General features: G+C 40.0%; 1 protein-coding gene across 5 annotated transcripts in view; it reads right to left on the bottom strand.

The window, feature by feature from the left end:
* The window catches only part of ARHGAP6 (Rho GTPase activating protein 6), a 323769-nt gene that overhangs the window by 86539 nt on the left and 216797 nt on the right, over positions 1-20433 (bottom strand). The window contains exon 1 of one of the 5 annotated variants that reach the window (XM_027638978.1): positions 10757-10775. The exons of the other annotated variants lie outside the window; for them this stretch is intronic. Coding sequence (XP_027494779.1) covers positions 10757-10762 — 6 coding nt within the window. The 5' untranslated portion in view covers positions 10763-10775. Of the gene's footprint in view, positions 1-10756; positions 10776-20433 lie in introns of those variants that run through there. 5 annotated transcript variants of the gene reach the window in all.

Below are 20433 nucleotides of genomic sequence, written 5' to 3'. Positions count from 1 at the left end.
TGAGCCTCAACTAGATTCAGATCAAGTGACAGAAAATTCAGTGTACCCCTAAGTCAGGCCGATTCATACGTTTGTTATCATTTGATCCTGTTTTCTACAAAGTGGACACTGGGATTGCTTCTCTGAAATTACATAGGAAGTTTTTAACAAAGACAGCTGAAGCTATTAGTATTATTTGCAGACAGTAGTAAGTACTTCTTTCACCTACTCGCCAACCCACACCACATTCAGTGGGATCTTGTATACAAGCAGTTAAGCACAAGATGATGTGTCCTGTTCGATGACAGCCAAATCAGTAAATCTTTGAAAATACAAACGATATTTTTCCTTTGGCCACCCTGTTGTATTTGACTTGCAACAAATTTGACTGCTGGCAGTCTTTAGCTCTGCAAGAGCTTAGTAACAGTGCTGTCTTCATTGCACATTTTAAACCAGATTTGTCAGCTCAGTATATTTTTTTCCTATTTTCACTCCTGCACAATTCTTCAGATTGCAGAACAAAAACAAAACAAAACAAACCCATGAAGGACTAATTAGTTCTGACACAGTGGGTTCCCCGATGGCTGCAGTTTCCCAGTTCCTAAGAAGAGATCTCACTGTCTCCAAGCCTCCCTTTCCTGTTCTCCTGGGACAAGAGAACAGTTTGACATTTTCCTCAGCTTTGGAAAGGCAAATGAAATAAGGAGACCTATGATCTATCAGATTTATTTTCCTACTTTGAGAAGCCTAAGCTGTTGCAGCCTATTAATCTTTTCCTTTTAGCCCAGAGAAAACGATCTTTCCAAAGGAAAGGAGCTATTCCCTCCACTCTTTGGCAGGATAGCAGGTGAACCCATTACTCCTTGAGAAGCAACAGCAGAAGGGATATATTCTCCCCTCCATAATAAAACACTAACAGGCTCTGTGCCAATTGAGCAGAGTAGAGCAGGAAGTTCAGGCAGCACAAGGATTTTCTTCAGATTTTAGTTGTTCCAGCTAAAGAGGTACTTGTCATTTCCCTGCCTGAGCATTTTTCACTCTATTTTATTTCAGCTAATGACTATCCAACCAAATTACTGTTCATCTTTCTTCTCCCACTTAATGCAGAATATTAACATTAGCTTCTAATTAAAGAATTGTCATAGAACATAGAAATTGTAAGCCACAGAAAATATTTGGGTGGATTTACACCATTATTGCATTTTTTTTTTTCATGGTATGAAAAAAACAATTGTAATCTACTGAACCTTACTCAGCATTTCCGCAATGTTCTTCCTTATTGAGACTTCAATAAGGTTAATGGAAATAAAAATGAAAGCATCACTTAAAAATTAGTGTATTAGCCTAACTTCTATCACCATGAAAACTCTGAATCCTTTTGTTCTGAAACTTCACACCAGGACAGAAGAAACACCATGTCTGGCTCACAAAATACATACCTAAATACTTGAGAAGGCAGGAGCCCTATACATGAAAATTGAAATTTTAGTAATACAATTTTGTTTTCTGAAATTATTTCTGAAGATTATCAAACAACACAGTTAAGTTTATTTTCATAACCTGACACAGCATTACTAACACAGAATATGAACTAAATTGGCTTATTACAAGAAAAGGAAAATACTTTACTTCTCTTCAACTCCCAATTGTGATGATGTGAATGATGGAAGACCTCAAAGCCTTATTTGTAAAAGCATAAAGTCATTAGGGGCTAAGAACTGGAAAACCTTTCAAAATGTTATCCAAATGCAGGAATTCACCCATCTACTCTGTTCCTCCTCTTCACTAGGGTGAGCAAGGATATTCCCTGTAGGAAGATCTGGTTGCTCACTCCCTGGGTAACGCATGGGTGACAGTTCTGTGATTGCTTAAACTATGTGCAAAACTATGTGCAAATAGATACTAATCCTCCTTCTCCAATACTGAATCTTAAAGCTGTGAAATCTTTTCACTGAAAACCTATTATTTCTTAATTCTATGAGAATGGGACAAATTCCTGCAGTGGAAATATCAACTCCTCCCAGATTCTTAGCTCTGCTCATGACAGCATGTTGAAGGCATAACCTCCTTAACTTTGACGCACCTCACTGAAGAGAGGTCACTTCAGCTAATACTTTGAGCAAGAGAAACGCACCACACCGTTATAATAATAAACGTTATGAGAATTTGGCACAACATTCTATATTTTGTGAACAAAGTTACATTAAGATAGATAAAACAGCCAGGAAAAGGAGAAAAAAATTGTAATTCTACCAAGGGAGTGGTCTTCAAGACAGCTGTTAAGTAAATATTTTTATCAATTTTTTTAAAGTCTTCTGTGAGGTTTCTCAAAGAAAAAAATGCAAACATCAATCCCCAAAAAATCATGAGAACAAAAACTCAACACAGCAAGAAGGGATCATGTACAGCTCTCAAATATTTTTGCAGATTCTCCAGTTGCTAAAGCTTATTGTTGTTTTTTTAAGGCTATGACTGCTCCCACATTCCTCTCTCAGGATCTACTAAAGCTGTGCTGTTGGCAAGTATTGCTACATTACTTTTAAATGACATTTAGTCCTTTTGCTCTTGGTACTCATGAACAGGGCTTCAAAATTAAAGGGAACTGCCCTGAGAGACTGCAGAAACAATGGAGATCAAAACCAAAAAAAAACTCAAACATTTGCATTCTGTCTTAAGATAAATTCCAAACTCCAAAAGAATTTTATCTCCAGTTTGCTGTTCCCACTAAACACTTAATAATAAATGAACCAACTTTCCAAGTTGACTGCAGAAGATCTGTCCCTGACATCCACAGATTGTAAAGCTGGTCTGTATACTAAACACTCTGACTGGAATTAATTTTAGCAGACCTCTTGGGAATGCTTTGTCTAATCCATGAGACAGTGCAATTGTCTGGGGAAGGTAGAAGCCTTGGTGCTGAGAGCTGTCCTCATGCCAGGTGGGACCCCTTCAGATCAAGGACCCTCCTAAACCCCCACAGTTCCTCATGGCATCGAGTTCAGGTGGCTGGTTCAGTCAGTGGTCAGGGAGATGAAGAGCCTCAGCACAGCCCCGCACAGACATTCCCAGCATGCATAGGGGAGTGTTAACTCCCCACCTTGGTCTTAGAGGTAACACATGGCATTTGGCAGCTCTATGCCATTACTGCTTTCAGAAGACTAAACTACTTCCATGAACAGCAAAGGGAAAAGATTAGTACAGCAAACGAAAACTCGCTCACCTGACATCTGGAATACTATTTGGTGTGCCATGGCATGATGTTACACAATTGGCAGCTGTTCCAGGCCAAAGGGCAGGATTTCTTTTCCAAACTCCTTCAATCTTATTAATCTTTCCATAGGAATGAAGTAGAGATAGCAACACTGTTTTGACCGATAATGCTTCATGTAAAAATAAGCTCCTAACGACTTCAGACAGAAGGCAAATTTGCCAGTCAGCAAAACATTGAAGTACATGCTTAGTTTAAGAAGTTTTGCCATCTATTGTGTGCAACTACTCTCTTGGATCACAGATGTGGGCTCGGTTTTGTATGAGTGAACTTGAGCTATTTTGCAAATCATCTCACCCATCCTGGCATCCCTCGACCGAAAGAGGAGCTCAATCTTTCTGTCGGCTACAGTGAGGTACAAGACAATTGCCTTATATGTTTAACTGGTGGATGAGAAAGCTCATGCTTGAAAAATCCTGCCCTTAGTGGCTTACCAGTAACTCAGCAAGACAAATCCATCACCGCTATATTCATTACATGAAGTCAAAGTCTGCCAGCAAGACCCAGGCCAAGACCTATGGTACTTCTGAGTAATTTTACTTCATAACACCAAGGCAAACAAAATACATCTTACAGTTTCCTTTTTTAGCTACCTCCATCCAACAAAACCTTGTTTTATCAAATTCAGCTACAAAGTAAAATATTTTCATCCTTCTGACACACTGATTCACTTTAAAATACCTGACAGCAGGAAGACAGTGATTCATTATTAAGTTACATTAGTGTCAACCAGTGATGCAAAATCAGAGCACTGCAAAGGGAACCTGACTCACTGGATCTTCAGACAGAGAGGATCCATTTCAAAACAAGTTCAGAAGATGAAAACACACAACTATAAGAAATATCTTCAAGAGTCCTGGTTTATCAGTCCAGAAAGTTGTTTTGAACATGGAAGTTCATGTAGCAAATTAAATTCTGAGTTTGCTATATTGTATGACAAAGGAATTTGCCTAAAAATGGGAGGTGTTCATGCACATGAATTCAGGTAACTCCACAATCATAAAAGCCTATTATATCCTTTAAATGGAGGGGAAAAAATAGAAACCAAAAATCTTGTCCAGTTTCAGGGAGCTTTTTTTTTTCCTAATCAGAAAAGTTCAGAAGTGTTTAGTATTTGGAAAAGGTTATCTCTGTAAGAGAAAACGTGATCATTACATTAGGAAAAGAGAATTGCAGATTTTGGAAACTATGATATCTGCTTTTCCCCTGCTTTAGTGTTTTAGCTAGTACAAAGATATTTCCCATTCCTCTAAGACCAGATGGCTTAAAGTTTTAACATTGTGGACTGCAGCGGCAAAGTTGAAACAGAACTGGAAACACAGAGGTTTTCATTCTCATGAAACGGTAATGGTTTAAAAATTTAGTTTCAGCTCACGAGGTCCAAAACAAAACTTTGAAAATGTGTTACAGCAGGAGGTTCTGCATTGGGAAAAAAGACAGAGAAAAGTTTACCAGAAGGTCTCCGTCTGCCTTTTCACCTAGCAAATTTGGGACTCCATGTAGGAGGCAACTCCAGACCAGAAACTTCAGCACTTCCAGACTCACCTGAAAAAAACATTGTAGTAGACCCTGTGGTCTGCATCAAAAATTTTCATCTTTGAATTGCCAGAAATTAATAAAACTCTGTAAGTTTTGTCACACAAAGTTTGAGTCTTTTTTTCATGGAATTACTTTCCTCAGATTGTTCTATCTTATACTGCTGTTCAGCACTCAGAGGATACTGAAAACCTTTTCTAGAAAATGGTGCCATCATAGGTATTACAACTGACTCAGAGCTTAACAGCACCATCAATACAATGCTTGGCTCTGCCATGTGTTCTCAGGCAAGGAAATATGCTAAGATAGCATACCTATGGATTATCATTGACTCCTTTTCTTCACTGGATGAAGGAATACCTTCTTTGGGGCGTAGCAACACCTTGGCCTTGAGACCTGAGGCAACACATTTCCATTTTCTTCTGCTTTTGTCTGTATATGCAAAATCTCCATCACAGACAGCCTGGCATCGACACCAACTGCCTATGAGTATGTGTACAGAGGCATATTACGGCAGCACTAGCTCTTACATTTGTTACACAAAAACCCAAATGCCAAGCATTTAAAAGTGCTGTGTCAAGGCATCTGGAAAATGAAGCACCCAAGTACCCTCACGGGGACATAAGTTAGGAGAAAGCAATAGAAACTTCCTTCTTGCATGCTCAAGAGCTGGAATTCAAACACAAGGGAAGATAATATATGAGGCCATACTCCACAAAGACAGATACGGCACGGTACTGTGGTGTGCAGGCACTTTTCCTTTGAACATCCCACATGAATAAGTATCTTGCATTTTTCTTCTATTATCATAGAATCATAGACTGGTTTGGGTTGGAAGGGATCTTAAACATCATCTACTTCCAATCCACAGGCAGGGACATCTTCCACTAGACCAGGTTGCTCCACCCAACCTAGCTCAGAACACTTTCAGGGATGGGGCATCCACAGCTTCTCTGGACTACCTGTTTCAGTGCCTTACCACCCTTACACCAAAAGATTTCCTCCTAGTATCTAATCTAAACCTACTCTCTTTTCAGTCTAAAGCCATTACCCCTTGTCCTATCACTACACACTTATGCTTTTATTATATTATCCTCCCAGTTGAGGAAAGGGAATATTGATAAAAGAACAAAAGTCCCTTTTTGGAAAAGAGTGTTCTTTTGTGGTTCGGAAAGATGTGGACCATCAAATCACAGGAAGGACAAAATGTGGTTCAAGAGCTTTTATTATATAGACTGCACAGAATAATGGGCCATCCTCAAGAGTCTCTATGTGCCACCAGAGTATACATGCTACATAGCAGCAAGAACACAATAAAATTGTGCATTCATCCAATGGCTATGATTCAATGGGAGCTAGCTATGTCGCCAACCACCACCCACAGATGCAGAGCCTACCACCTCTTCAACACAGACTCTACAGTATTCCAGCACCAGCTGACGCAAATCCCGATGCTGTATCATTTCACCAGCAGCACAGCACCAGCCAAGCCTGCCAATGCCAAGTCAATCTGCACAACTGCAGGTGGTAAACAACCAAACCTACAAAAGCAGCTTCAGCATCCCATAAATTCCAGCCAAACTATGCGCCCTAACAGCAGGGGAATCCTCACCTGCCCACATATCCCATGAACCCACCATCCTGACTGTTCCTGGACTAACCTCTGGAGCCACAGCAGTTCACTGACAAGGAAAAGCAAGAGGCAATAAGAAAAAAGCTTCTCTCTCATCCCCTCCTCCCCTCAGCCAGAGACTGTGCTAAATCACTGTATCTGTCTCTGGGCAATCATACTCTTATCAGGTTGGGATTGACTTCTATCAATATAGCTTCTGTCAGATTGGACCAAAAGATCAAATTTTAAACAAATTTGTAATTAAGCCAGATATTTGATTGGACAGTCATCTCTCTTACAGCAGAATTAACATATTGATACAGCCTCGAGTCTGTCCTGTCAAAGTTCATGAAGTTACATGGAATGTCAGATGAAGAAATGTGTGTTAGCTAACTATGCAATGCTGTACGAGGGGAAGACTACACTTAGCAGGACCTTGTATCCTAGGAAAACATAAAAAAACTAAAATTGTGGCCTTTGCAAAAGGTAGTTAATAACATGTCCTTTTATGTTTAGAAGAAAATAAGCATGCAATATAATACATGTTCACTAAGTGATTCAGAAGGCATGAAGATTATAAGAGCTTCTTCTAACAGTGCAACTAGCTTACACAATTTTTAGCTTGCTGGTCTTCTCCCCATTTTATACTTTAAGCTCACTAATGCTTTTACTCATGTAAAAGCTGTAAATCTCATTCTTTCAGTATCTTTGAACTCATTTCTTATCACCACTGGAAAAGAGAAAAAACACAAACCTCAGCAGTGCTGCACGAGAGCTCTTTGTAAGGCTGGTTTTAATTTCATTTTTTTTTCTTTCTCCTTCAGGATTAAAGACCAGGAAATCAGAAAAAAAAATCTAAAGCATGTTAGGCATTTTCACTTGCTTTCAAAAATCAATCCATCTCCTGTAGTCAGCAGTGCATACCTCCATTAACTCTCCTCCTCAGTGAGCACTCTAACTGGAAAAACAAAAGTGTGTAACTAGCAGAGAATAAAAATACTTTCAGAAAAACAAAACAAAATCCCAAAGAAACAAACAAAAAAACCCCAACAATTCTTTTGTTGAACTTGGGATTTAAAAGATGAGCTTGAGGTGTTACACTTTGTACCAAAAACAGCTCAGTGACTGCACAGAATAAACACGCTATCCTGAAAAATGATCACACTGTGGTTTGAAAAGCTACGATATACCAAATTATAAAGACTATCTGATAACTTTAATCTGAAAAAAGTACTTAAAAATACAGACGTACTTAATCCACACCATGAACTCTTATTGTAATTGAACTTGACCTTAGATAGTGAGAACACGACCCTGTTGCAAAGTACTTTGCACTTCTAGTAAAAACATAAAGAATTAAATCTCCATGGACTGTTTCTAGTTTTGTTTTTGCAAATTATCTGAGAACACAAGGCCATATCTTATTCCTTCCCTTATTAATGAGAAAAGAAAGAATATTTTTTTTTGTTCTGAGAGAACGGAACTTATTAAAAACCATTTTATTAAAATCAGTGGCTTAACTAGTTCCATTTTACAATAGAGTCTAAACCATTTATACTTCTGTTAAGAGGCACACACGCAGGGAGTTATTAACTATAATATCCTTAAATTAAGTTTGACAGGCTTATACCATAAAAGTTAGCACTATTAAAGGCACAGCGCCAGTTCGCAGGCTATATAAGCAACCTCAACAGTAAGAGAAAAGCATGAGAGAGATATTTGCTATCAATGCCATGAGTTGGCATTCTGGGGGAGGATTTACACCACACTTGTCAGAATTCACTTTCCCAAAGAGCCACAAAAACACAGAAACAGGCTTCGTTTTTTTTAGTAAAAAAAAAAGATCTCCTCCCTGGCCTGACTCATGGAAGCCAGCACTATGCTCCCTGTCAGCCTCAACTGACAGCAGGAGTGCTGCTGAAGCTCCCCTGGAGAAAGGGAGAAGAGCTTGCGATGAGAAAGCAATGATTAAGCCACCAGCAGTAAGAAGTGGCTGCTAGGAAATCCCCAAAACGTGTCCCAGCAGTGAGAGCAGTCTGAGCCTGGGTGAGGTACACCCCAAGCACACGGCTCCCAGCTCTGCTGCTGGCCAGGGTTGTGCTCACTGGGCACTCATGCCTCCACAGATGTCCACTGAGACTTGCAGACACACTGTACTTAAACATCTCTATGCTTTCATTTTGCTTTATTCAACAGGAACAAAACCACACAGAAGGAAGGGGCTTCACCTGAACTATCTGTCTCCATGTCAAACTTCCTACAGAGGCATTGCCAGCTGCAGCATCAACACGAGCTGCCTGCACTGCCTGGCTTTAAGTCCAGGCATCAAACCCCGGTCCTCTTCAGCATCACAGACAAACCCACTCTTCCAGGCATAATCTCTTCTCCTTTAAGCATGATGTTACACCTGCTGAAAATTAGCTCTTATTGGCTTAGTCATCAGGGCCATCTCCTAAAAGCCAACAGAAAGTCAGAATTCTACTAGCAAACCCACTCTTCATCCAAAATATTCTGTATTTTTAGAACGCACAGCCAATTTAAAAAAAATAATTTTACTCTTTTTTTCTGTTTTAAAGGCCAAAGAAAATTAATTTACTATTAAATTTAATAGTAACCACTTAAAAAGAGAAGGGAGAAAAAAACTTTAGTTGACTCTAAAACAACTTATTGTTTGCTTTTCTAACCAAAGCAAAAGTCAACCTCTAGACTGTGCTGCCCATACACTGAGATTTTTCTTCTACATATTGGCAATGTCCCTCTGCATGGATGTTTGCTCTAGAAAAGCATAAATGGTATTGCACATCACAAAAAAACCTGTATGGCAAGTGCTGTTGTTTAAAAAGAAAGGATTTTGTACACTACACTGGATGCTTTGCAGAGCCCCATTATGAGGTAATTCCTTAGTGTCCACTCCAGCCCTAGGACACTACACCAGCTCATCACAAAGTAACATGGAGAAGAAATACAGACAACTGGAAAGGAGCTACTGCAGCACTTGGCATCATGCACTTCAATTCATCTCTAGCCACTGTGCAGGACTGCCCCAGCACATGAACAGAAGAGTTTAAATCTCAAGCTGCCTCCCTTGGAGTCATCCTGTAGCTGCCTCTGGATCTCAAAGAATTGCTTACAGCAACTAATGTTTGCACACAAAACACAGGAAACACAGTTCACAAGAAGAAAAATGCAGCAGCAGCAACAGATAGGGGAAGAAAAATCTCCTTTCCACAAGAGATTCCTCAGTAAAAAATTAAAGAAAGCAAAGATAGAGGAAGAAAAAAAAAAAAAAAAGAACAGTGTTGGGGGGGGAAATGGGAACAATAAGCAGCATTTGACAGACAAAACTTTGCATACTGATTAAAAAGTTACTAACCTTTCAGCACAAGAAGAAAGAACACTGAATTCAAGTGGAAAATACTCAGCTTAATCTGTTCTTAAAGCTAATTTGCAAATTAAGACCACAGTGATTGCCTTCATTTGTTTTTGAGAACCAAAGCGGAGACTTTTAGAGAAACGAGAATCAGGAAGCGGCATCAGAAAAAGGAAGATACAAAACTAGTTCATTTGAAAAAACCTAGAAAAAAAACCTAAGGCAACAGCCCTCGGGCATGTAGGCCAATAGATCTGAAGGGCACCCAAAACCTTGCATATCAACATTTTGAGGGACCTCTGCACCTTCTTACCTGTTGTATTACCATGAGCAGACTTTCAAGGCCACAAATGATAACTCAGAGCCACAGTTCACTGGGAAGCACATTGGCACATTAACCATTTGCAAACACAAGAAATGCGTATCTTTGACTCTATGCTTCTAAAAACCTGTTTCCTAAGATGAAGATTTTGTAAGAGCGAGTCCACTGTCAGCTAGATGCCCATGTACTACCACCTTGCAATGACTTATAGCTGTCATTTATCATTACATAAAGGTCCATTTTTTTTGATTACCCTGACAAAAGACATGAAGCAACAAGAGAATGATAAGAGCAAACAATCTTTTCCCTTCACAAATAGTCCACTTCTATAAAAACACAGCCTACTAGTCTGATGTCACTTGTTCCAGAATTCCTCCCCCATGTATTTACCACTTTTAAATTTTAAAAGCAGCATTACCCAATTCAGTAGCTCACACCTGACAGAGAATTATTCCCTCGTTTCCTCACATATAAATACGGAAAAACAAAAGATAAGCTCAACTGACCATAATGTAACATACCCACTAGCTTTGCATTCCCTTCTCAGGCAGAAAGTTACAGACCTGGATTTAAGTCCTATTCCCTCACCTTTACCTTTGCTATACAGCGTTTCATAGAGGAAGAAAGCGTACAGATATAACATGGAAAAGACAACTTGAGGAAAATCACCTGCATCTTGCTGAGATCCTTTTTCTTCCTACTGCTACTGACTTACTGCTGGGGAAAAAGAGTAACCTCTATAAATACACGACATATTTGGCATAGGGTACTGCTGGAAATCAAGGAAGAGATAAGCAATGCTTCATTTTCTTTAGCCACAGCCAACTGGCTTTTGCAAGCCAATTAACTGGGAAAAAAAATCCCATAAGAGACTTAAAGGGACAGACTGGGAAAGAAAACCAAGAGGGAAAAGAATGACAAGAAAAGAATTAGTGGAAACCTCCAGTAGATTGCAGGGTATATCACATTACCAACTTGCAACCTGAGAGAAGATGGAGGAGTTTTCTAAGGTACAGATTCAAGTTGGGCTGAGAGTGTGAGATATACTGAATATCCCACTAGAAACAAGTGGAAAAAGTAGATGAAACTTCAGGGAAAGCAAAGGCAAACTGGTGTAAAGCAAAGAATAAAACAGAGAAGGAGAACTTACAAAACGAAGATAAAAATCAATGTGAGACCACATGAAATTAATTGAAATTCATCTAGAAAGCAAAACAGTTATTTCCCCTAAGGGATATTTCTCTTGATACAAGTTCACATGCAAAGACTATTTATTATTGTTGCCTAAAAATTCCAGCAAAGTAAATTATTCTCAAATCCAAAGCATCCATGGGAAATTTCTCTTCTTGACAGCTAAACCAACCAAATTCGTAGTTTCAAATATCATAACATGACGAAAAAGAACAGCATGAAGTGTCTCAGGTATTTTTTTTCATCACTTCCATTCTACCATCAAAGCCATGTAAAATGGCTGAAAAACATTCTCTGAAAAACAACAGAGTTAAGAATTTTTGGGGGGGCCCACAGGGATTCCCAGCAGCTCAGAGCTGTTTGTGGAATGCAGCCACCCGGGGAGGCTTCAATCTCTTAGCCAAGCAGGAGCAAAGGGATTCCATCAGATACTAATTGTCCAAAGATAACGTTACCAGCATTAAAATCAATCAGAAAATGATCTCCCGAGAGAAGTTTTGTGCCATTAACTTGAATGAGTCTGCATGTTATCATACATTAAAGAGTGGAAAGTTTCCACAGAACTTAAAAACCTAGTGCTTATAGTCCATTTCAAACCCTGTAAAGTGATTAGGGCCTTGATTAATGAAGAGAGTGGAATGATTTTGAAGGCCTCTGAGGTACAAAACACTCCTCTGCAGCTGAGAAAGAGAGCAGCCCACGGTTAGAGCAAACAGTGAAGAGCCCAATTGGAACCTACTGCTTTGAAAGAGGCAATTAATAGACCTTGACTGCAAGGTCAGCCACCCTTTTGATTCCTCCCACCATAAAGGTTCCCCTCCCAAACCTTCCCAACCACGTGGGAAGCCCAGAAGACAGCAGTGGTCCATGTATGTGCAATATCTCTACAAAGAGAACCATTGGTAAGATTAGGAATATGGAGATTGCTACATGCAGGTTCTTCTTTCATGACTCAGTCTTCTGTGTCTGCACAGTGAGTGTTATTTTAGACCCAAGTGAGCTTCTCCTTAAGTTAATGGTTATGAACACACTGTGATCAAAAAGCATGCCTGCTATGGTTATCAGATCATATTTTCTCTCACATCTAGTTGCGCAAAGCATAAACTTAGATCAAAGTTACACATGGCACCTGAGAAAATGATTTTAATAGTAAAGGCTAAATGGAGGGGGCAGAAGAGACCAGAAACAGGAAGAGTAAGGTTGAGGAAGGAACAGGAAATTCACACCTGTAGGTGGAATTCCTCTGGCCCTTGTGAATGTCAAGGGGTGTGAATCTAGCTCCCCTTGATCACATTTTGCTGAGACATGTAAGGTACTTTTTTCTTTCCTGAGCAGCCCAGGATGCATCCCAGCTACTTAAATAGTGTCTTCCTTTATCTTCTTCCACAGATGCTCTGGCAAAATAAAACTGGTGTCATTCAAACATCGATAAAATGAGAGAGGAGCCTTCCAGAGAAGAAATGGGGCAGGAAGAAAAGTTAGTTCACGTTACAACCCACAAACAAAGGCAGACAGGTAAATTAATATCTTCATTCCTCCTCAGTACAGGGCAAGATGTGGCTAATAAGACTCCCACTCAGTTATCAAATGTTTCCTCTTTGGAACTGGAACAAATATGTTCTGTGCCTCACTGAGCTCTCCTAATAAACAGACACCTCTCTCATCAGAATATGGGTAAATTATCTCAGTAACATTTCTGGCTTGGTGTAAAATGCTAATCTGTAATGATAAGAGAAATGTACATATTGCTGTTGTCTTCAAAGCACCACACAAATAATAATTACCTGATCAATGAACACTGCACTGGGGAGTGCTAACATGGGATTAATGTGTTCATAGGTACATAGGCAGCTAATGTGTATGGTCAGTGTTTAATTTGTGTGCCTGATTTCACCTTCCAAGAAAGGTTGTTCCCTTAAGGCAGGTCATCTGTCTGCCTGCAAGGGAAGGGTGAGAACCAGGAAGCAGCTGCTGACTCGGTGCCAGACCCCGCCTGACAGTGGAAAAAGCAGCTTCAGAAAAGCCTGGAAAGATCCCAAAGCCTCCTCGCCTCCTGAGCCAAGTGAAGAGAGGAAGAGAAAACTTTACAACTTAGGCGGGTTAACGCCGGAGGTGGCTGACATTTCAAACAATAGCATACTAAATTGGAAAAGTAAACCTTGGGACACAAAGCAGATCTGAGGCAACACTGTGACAGTTGTGCTAAAATTTTATTTTGCACTACAGCATCTTGCAAGCACCCAGAGGAAGAGTGGAGATGGGCAGGAGAGCACCTGAGTGTTCCCCTCTCAAGCCATACATTATTCCATGTGTTTAGGTTATCAGTGCCAAAGAAATCCATTAGCCATGGCACCACCTCAGCCAATGTGCCAGATTTATTATCATCTTGAGAACCTGATAATCTGGCTGATAAGATCCTGAAAGGTAACAAATACAGGCAATGCAGCACTATCTCTCTATGGATAAGCAGCTCCAGTCATTACATCCCTATGAGCACAACTACAGCCTGAGATGGATGATCCATGAGTGGCCAGTCTTAAACCAAAATAAGACTATGTTAATAAGGCTCTAGATTGACACCATGCATAGCAAATCAAGATTTTCTTTGTAATCCCATTAACTGAGAGCTTTCCAGTTTATCTTTCCCCAACCTGCCACAGCCATATCCCTCTTTCTAACCACAGCTTGCTTACCCATTTTTGAGGTCCAATCTGAGCAGATAGGCCACCCCACTGCCAAGCAGATGTTTCGTAACAGCAAAGTAAGTGCACAGGATTATTATCTAGATGTAAAAACTTAGTCGATGAAAGATCCTGCACTTTTACTACCAGGACAAAAAACCTCTCCACTTTCTGTTTTCAATTGATCACCTCCTATATAACATGCCTATTAGCAAGGTTTAGCAACAAACAAATAGTATAGAAACAGGACAGCTTTGACCCACACACACCAGAAGAGGAATCTCATTGCAAGTAGCATAGGCATTTCCATGCCCACCTTTGCTTCTGCAGAAAAAGCAATGCCTTGGCAGTATGGAAGCCCTCAAAAGTTGAGGGCTGCTACACTCTGCTGCAGTCTGCTTGATTTTTACCTCTGAAGAAGTTACCACCCAAATCAATCATGAGTTCATAACAGTATGATAAATTAATAGTTATTTTGGGGGAAAACATAGTATTTTGACAATGTGTCAGAATTTGGCTTTTCTAACACAGATGGCCCATGGCACACCCATGTAGGAATGGGTGAACGAATGGCTGCTATTCTTCTGTAACTTGTGTTATGAGTTTGGACTTTCAAATTTAGGTGGCAGAAGCTGGGTTTGAGCTTTAAAAGTACAGTTGTTGCTGCCTATTTTGGCCTATCTGGTTTTGCTAATACAATTCCCAATTAATGAGTGTCAACACCAGCTTCTCCTAACAGAGGTGTTATATATTCTTAAATAGATGGATATACTATCTATATAGCCACCCAGGCTGCACACACAGCAGCAAGAGCTATGGAAATTCTTTCACTCTGAGACTTCATGTGTGCACAGTTCAGACCCCTCACCACCACCACACAGGCAAGGTGGCAGTGATAAACCCACTGCTTGGCCAGGATACATGGGAAACAGTAGAAATACAAAATAGGATGAAAGGCTTGTCAAACCCAGGAACGTAAACAAGCACAGCTGTAAAGAAGTGACAGCCCCTACACAAGTGCTGCTGTTACATTAGATGTTAAACACACCTCCTTGTAAAACTGCATGTAACTATCAATATTCCTGGCAATGTAGATTAAATAAATACTTAGAAACAAAGGCCAGGCCTCACTGAAAACTCTCCAAATGTCTTTGGGTTAAGAAATACTGCAGCCCTTTGTGCTGCAAGGTTGGACTCACATTTAACACTCAGGGATATCATATATCAAAGAAAGCTTCTTCTTTCAAAGAGCCAAGGGCCTGTCTTAGAAAGCTACCAGAACTACTTTCCTTCTTTTTTTGGCAGTCTCACATGACCAAAAGTTATCATATGCAGACATTAGGCAACAGAAATAACACTTCATAACTCTCCATATACTGGGCCACGTCCTGGGTAACAAGATCTACTGCAACCGGTCCAAACAAGGTTGGAGCTGTCAGAAGTATCACTCTCAGACTATGACCACAACTGATTCAATAAATTCAAACCCAATTCCTTTTAGCAGAGCATCAATTATTCAATAACAAAAGTCAAGTATCTCAGTCACCCCTTATCTGCAGCTAACTCTCTAACTAGACTCTTATGTAAGGCTACAGTTTTCTCATTGACTCGCCAGGTTTCACATAAGAGCTATCTCTAGAGGCTCCAGTGATACAGTGCCATGCTCCGGCATCCCAAGCTGGATTCCCATGTACCAGGTGCCCCTCGGATATCTCTGTCAGGAGCCCCCATGTAGGAGGATGGCCAGAGTGCAACCCCGATGTTGCCAAGGGGGTGTTTCTTCACAGGATGAGATCAAGGGATGCTCAAGGGAGTCCTTGGAAAATGCACATCCTCCTTGCAGCAGCCTCACAGTGCAACCTCTGTGTTAGCCACAAGATAAGGAGCCCACTGCAAGATGCCCCGCTTCTTAGGTAAGGGAACCGGTTAGGAAGGGGTTGTACTCAGCAGTGTCCGCCCGGGAGAAGCACCGCCCAAGGTCTGCAGAGGATTTCCTCAGCGTGTCCCTGAGCCTTCCCAGCCTGGCAGCATTTGCACTGACACCTCGAGGCATCGCCTCCCAGCCGCTGACTCAGCTCCCTCCCTCTCCTGCCGGCGGAGGGTTTAGCATCTCTCTTTGATGTTAGGCTCAGACTTGGACAGGATAGCCTGCATGGAGCCAGCCAGGAGACATCTCTTATGTTCACTGCTACAAATCCTACAGATTGCACAATCTCCCTGCTTTTGCTTTTGTTTTGATTATAACAATCTATTTACCTCTCAATTTAAATCTGTGCCTTTAGGGATGCACTAGAACAAAACTACAGCATGGAAACTAAGCCATATCTACAACTTTTATACATATCTCCACAGGAATTACATGACCTTGTTAATTGAGTAAAATCAGTAGAACCTAAATTGGATTTTCCTTCTACCTTATAAAATACAGTGGTGCCTCAGGTGAGCTTGTGCATCTACCTTAGAGAAAGGCAAGGGCATTGGGAAAAAAAATCCTATCACAGCAATGTGAATCTGAGCCAGGTCAGTTTTCATTTCGAAGACACAGAATTTTGCCTGCTAAATTTAATGTTTGTGGATAATTTTGCATATGGAGCCTCCTACTATTAACAGTTGAGCACCTGTTTTCATTAAAGAACCACAGAGAACCATTTGCTGGAAAACATGGAACTATACTGTTCGATTTCCCAAAAAAGAGTTTTCTATCTTTAAAAAATGGTGCTTTTTGACAATAAAATACTATCATCATTTGCATAAACTGGGCTTCAGTTCAACTCCTTTGGTCTGTAATTCCATCAATATGAAGGCAGAAAATTCTTTGGTTTAATGCTACTTTTGAATACTTTATAGTAGCTATTTCTAACCATTTAGCAAAAATTCACTTTCAAGACAACTGTGAATAACTTCCTGTCATTTTTGATCCGGGGAAAAAATAAATAAAAAGAGGATAGTGCTTTTCCTTTAAGTTTGATAGGAAAAAAAATGCATGTGTAAAATCCATGCCTGAAAGGCTTTTAAATAACACTCGTTTAGGTTACTAAATTAAACTGGATAAGATTCTTCTGAATATCCTCATACATTTGTCTCAAGCTTCTTAAATTTTTTACTGATGCCAGTGATGACCGATTAGTCTTACAAACTGTAAGTAACCTGCTTTTGCTTTCAAATTATATCATTTCTTCAGGTGAGAAAATTCAGTTTATCTAAAGAAAAGTCTGAAGTGATTGGATAAATGAGACACTAACATATTCCAGTTACTCAGTAAATCTCCAAGTTTAGTAGTTCAGACCATTTACAAAACTGTGCTGCATGCCTATAGCTGCTGGCAGCATTGGCACACTCCAGCTGAGTGCCCATGAATCAGAGACCCAAAAATTGTATAAAAAAGCAATAGCATATCTAGTTTTGGGAAAAAGGGGAAAAAAAAAAATCAAGTAAATACCTGCATGTTCTTCCATGCCAGAGCATAATTAAGCGGGAGGCTTATCTGCAACACAGTTAAATACAGCTGAGAGGAGAAACCCTTAACTTAAAAGGTATGGGAGGTTTGCACTCTGTGTGTAATTACTGTGTAATTTCTCCCTGACCATCACATTTTCTCAACAATTTTTTACCTATTTTGAAACAAGCATAAAAATGTTAGCATCTTCTGTTACATATAGTTCTTCATAACACAGGCATCCTTATCTGTTTCCTAGAAAATCATTCCACAATTCACTAACAATTCAGTGGAGCTGAAAGGCTTCCATCTTGTGTGACCTAAAGAGCAGAAACAATGCACACTGATCAAGTGCAAGTTCTGCTGGTGTCCCTCTACTAACACTGTGCGATTTGGTAGGCACAGGATGCTGGATAAGGGCAGTCAGGTGCCATGGAAAGGATGAGAGCCAGCCTAGAAGTCCCGATGGAAATGAAGAAAAGTATTTCAAGTATCTGAATCAGTCAATTTGACAAGAAAACAAGAAAGAAGATGGGCAGCAGTTGGAATAGCTCAGGCTTCTTAAAATTAGAGAGATGAAAGCTAGTTTGTCTCACTGAGGAAAAGATGGTGAGACATAAAGGAGAATCTTGGAGCCTGAAGGAGAGTAAAAGAGATTTGAAGATGGGGTTGTGTCACTGGGGCAAGTGAATGAGAGAAAGAGAAATGAGTCATCTCAAGGTCTGGGGAAGGATGAAGGAGGAGAGTGTTGTGTAGGAGGAAGAAAACCACAGACAGGATGCTATGGGGAGGAAGATATTTATGGCACGGATTTCAAATGTTGCAAATTTCTAATAAATACTGGTCACTAACACATGAATATCTAAAAAGAGATCTTTCTGTCAGTCTTCTCTTTACTTCAGTTACTTCAGTTATCTCTAATCTCATGTGAATGCACAAAATGACTTACTGAATGCAAGAAGGTAGTAACTAGTCCTTTACCAAGATTTAGAATACATAAAATTGGTAGCGAAAGTTTATTACTTTCTCATCCATGAAAAAAATGTGTGCATGCTTCATGCACTGCTTCTCAGCAACTCAAGAGCAGTGAACTTATTCCAGCTAAATACCTCAGTGTCATTCACTTGAAAACTGACTCTTAGTTCAGTCGTAATTTTTAGTAAATGCAGAGCATAAAGTTGTTGTGAATTGTATTGAAGGTAATTTAATTTTTTTTTAAACTGCAAAATGAAACACAGGATTCAAACCTACAAACCTGGGAGTTCTGGGTGTGAGTGGTTAATGCTCAAAATATTAGCAAGGACATCTGTAAAATAAATCTTAGTTCTAAAGAGCTAGGTAAACATGTTTGGTTCACGGGGCTTTAAAACTAGTGTAAGAACTGCAAAAATCTGTATTTAAGGTTCTAAAATTGTTCATATTTATGACTCATTTACAAATATGCTTTACGGTTTAATATCTACTCTTTAATTGAAATCAGCAGCTCTAGCTCAGAATTAAATCTGATCTTGCATAAAGAACCCAAGGGGGAGGCAAAGTGCTATATGTGACCCTTTGCAACCCAAGACTTCCAGTGAGATTTCAAAGAACAAGAGTATTAGCCAAATCCTCTTCCCCTAATATTCAGCTGTAAAATGCCCCCAAATTTCACTAGTAAAACTGAAACTACCACTAAATTAAAAAATGTAACCTTAAACTAGTGAACAAACACTCAGGTTAGATACCTTTTTGAATATTAAAAGTGACTGTATGCCTGCAATGTGATGTGTGTTTTCCACTCACGTATCATTCTTCCCAGCTGTTAGCAGCCAGCTGGGTCCTAAAGGATTAGAAGTGTTACAGTCTCTCCCTGGACAGCAGTTATTCAATAACATCTATGCCAGGGTTGCTTCTGCAACACTGCTGCAGAGAAAGCTAGCAGAATTCCCCTCCTGCCACAAGTTTGCATCATCTTTCATTTACTCTACAATACGTCGTCATTCCTCCATTAAAAAAGAACTCCATGGTAACCAAAGAGAGTTTAAAAAACTTTGCAAAAAAATAATCATGGTTGGGAGGAACGGAGAGGATGAGAAGAAAGGAAGCTATGAGATGAAAAAGGTTTGTCCTACTGACATCCACATCTAACAAAAATTTCTTCAGGCAGAACAAGGAGTGCATTTGTCCCTTGAAAAGTATACTTTTCAGAGATGCTTGAATCTCTGCTTTCTGTTATGTAAATAATTTCTTCTGTGCTGTCTCTGTAAAGATCATGCAGTCCCGCAAATAAGGCTGAGCTGGGCAAACATAGAGCCATTTCTCAGCCGAAGTCATAAATTACTTATTGTTTTAATATACTGGAAAATTGGCAGGAAGCAGGGGAAGGTACGTCAGTTACACAAGACTTTATACCATCACTTATCCTTGCCTTCCATTAAAAAAACGTTAGTTGCTGTAGCAACTGTCAAACCACACTCCAGTTCCTCTTCCTCCAAGATACAGAACTTCTCCAAAACACTCACACACAACACAGCCCTCCGCCATCCAAAGGACAGCTTTCTGGCACTTTTGCATTGTTTAGAAAGAAAGACGCTCTCCAATGAGCTGACAAATCCCTTGTAGGGGTTTTGCTCCAAGGTACACTTCCGTAAAGACACTTACTTGAAATCCTTGCAATTCTTACTTTTTTCCCATACCTCTACCCTCTTTTTTTCCTCCTCTTCCTTTTTTCTCCCTTCTTTCTCTGCATTACAGAGAATGTCCATGCAGCTTATTTCACCATTACATCTTCCAGCATTACACAAAATGCCTACAAGTCTCTCAGATGTCCCTCCCTCCTCATGGGAAAGGCACAAGTAATAGGGACAACGTCACATAACACATCTTGCTTTTCCTGACCTAGAGATGCTGCAAAGTCAAAGACAGGTCTCCTACCCAACACCTAAAGAGACAATCCCTCTCCACAACCAGCACTTCTCAGTCATTCCCAGGGAATCCCTGCTCTACCACCAGGGAGAACAAGCCTCTTCTCACAGGCTGAAGTTCTGCTCAACAGGACA

Source organism: Corapipo altera, unplaced genomic scaffold (genome assembly GCF_003945725.1).
Source record: "Corapipo altera isolate COAL_440 unplaced genomic scaffold, ASM394572v1 0, whole genome shotgun sequence".
NCBI classification, from domain to species: Eukaryota; Metazoa; Chordata; class Aves; order Passeriformes; family Pipridae; genus Corapipo; species Corapipo altera.
Note: the sequence above shows the minus strand (reverse complement) of the source record. Positions and strands in the feature narration are given on the sequence as shown.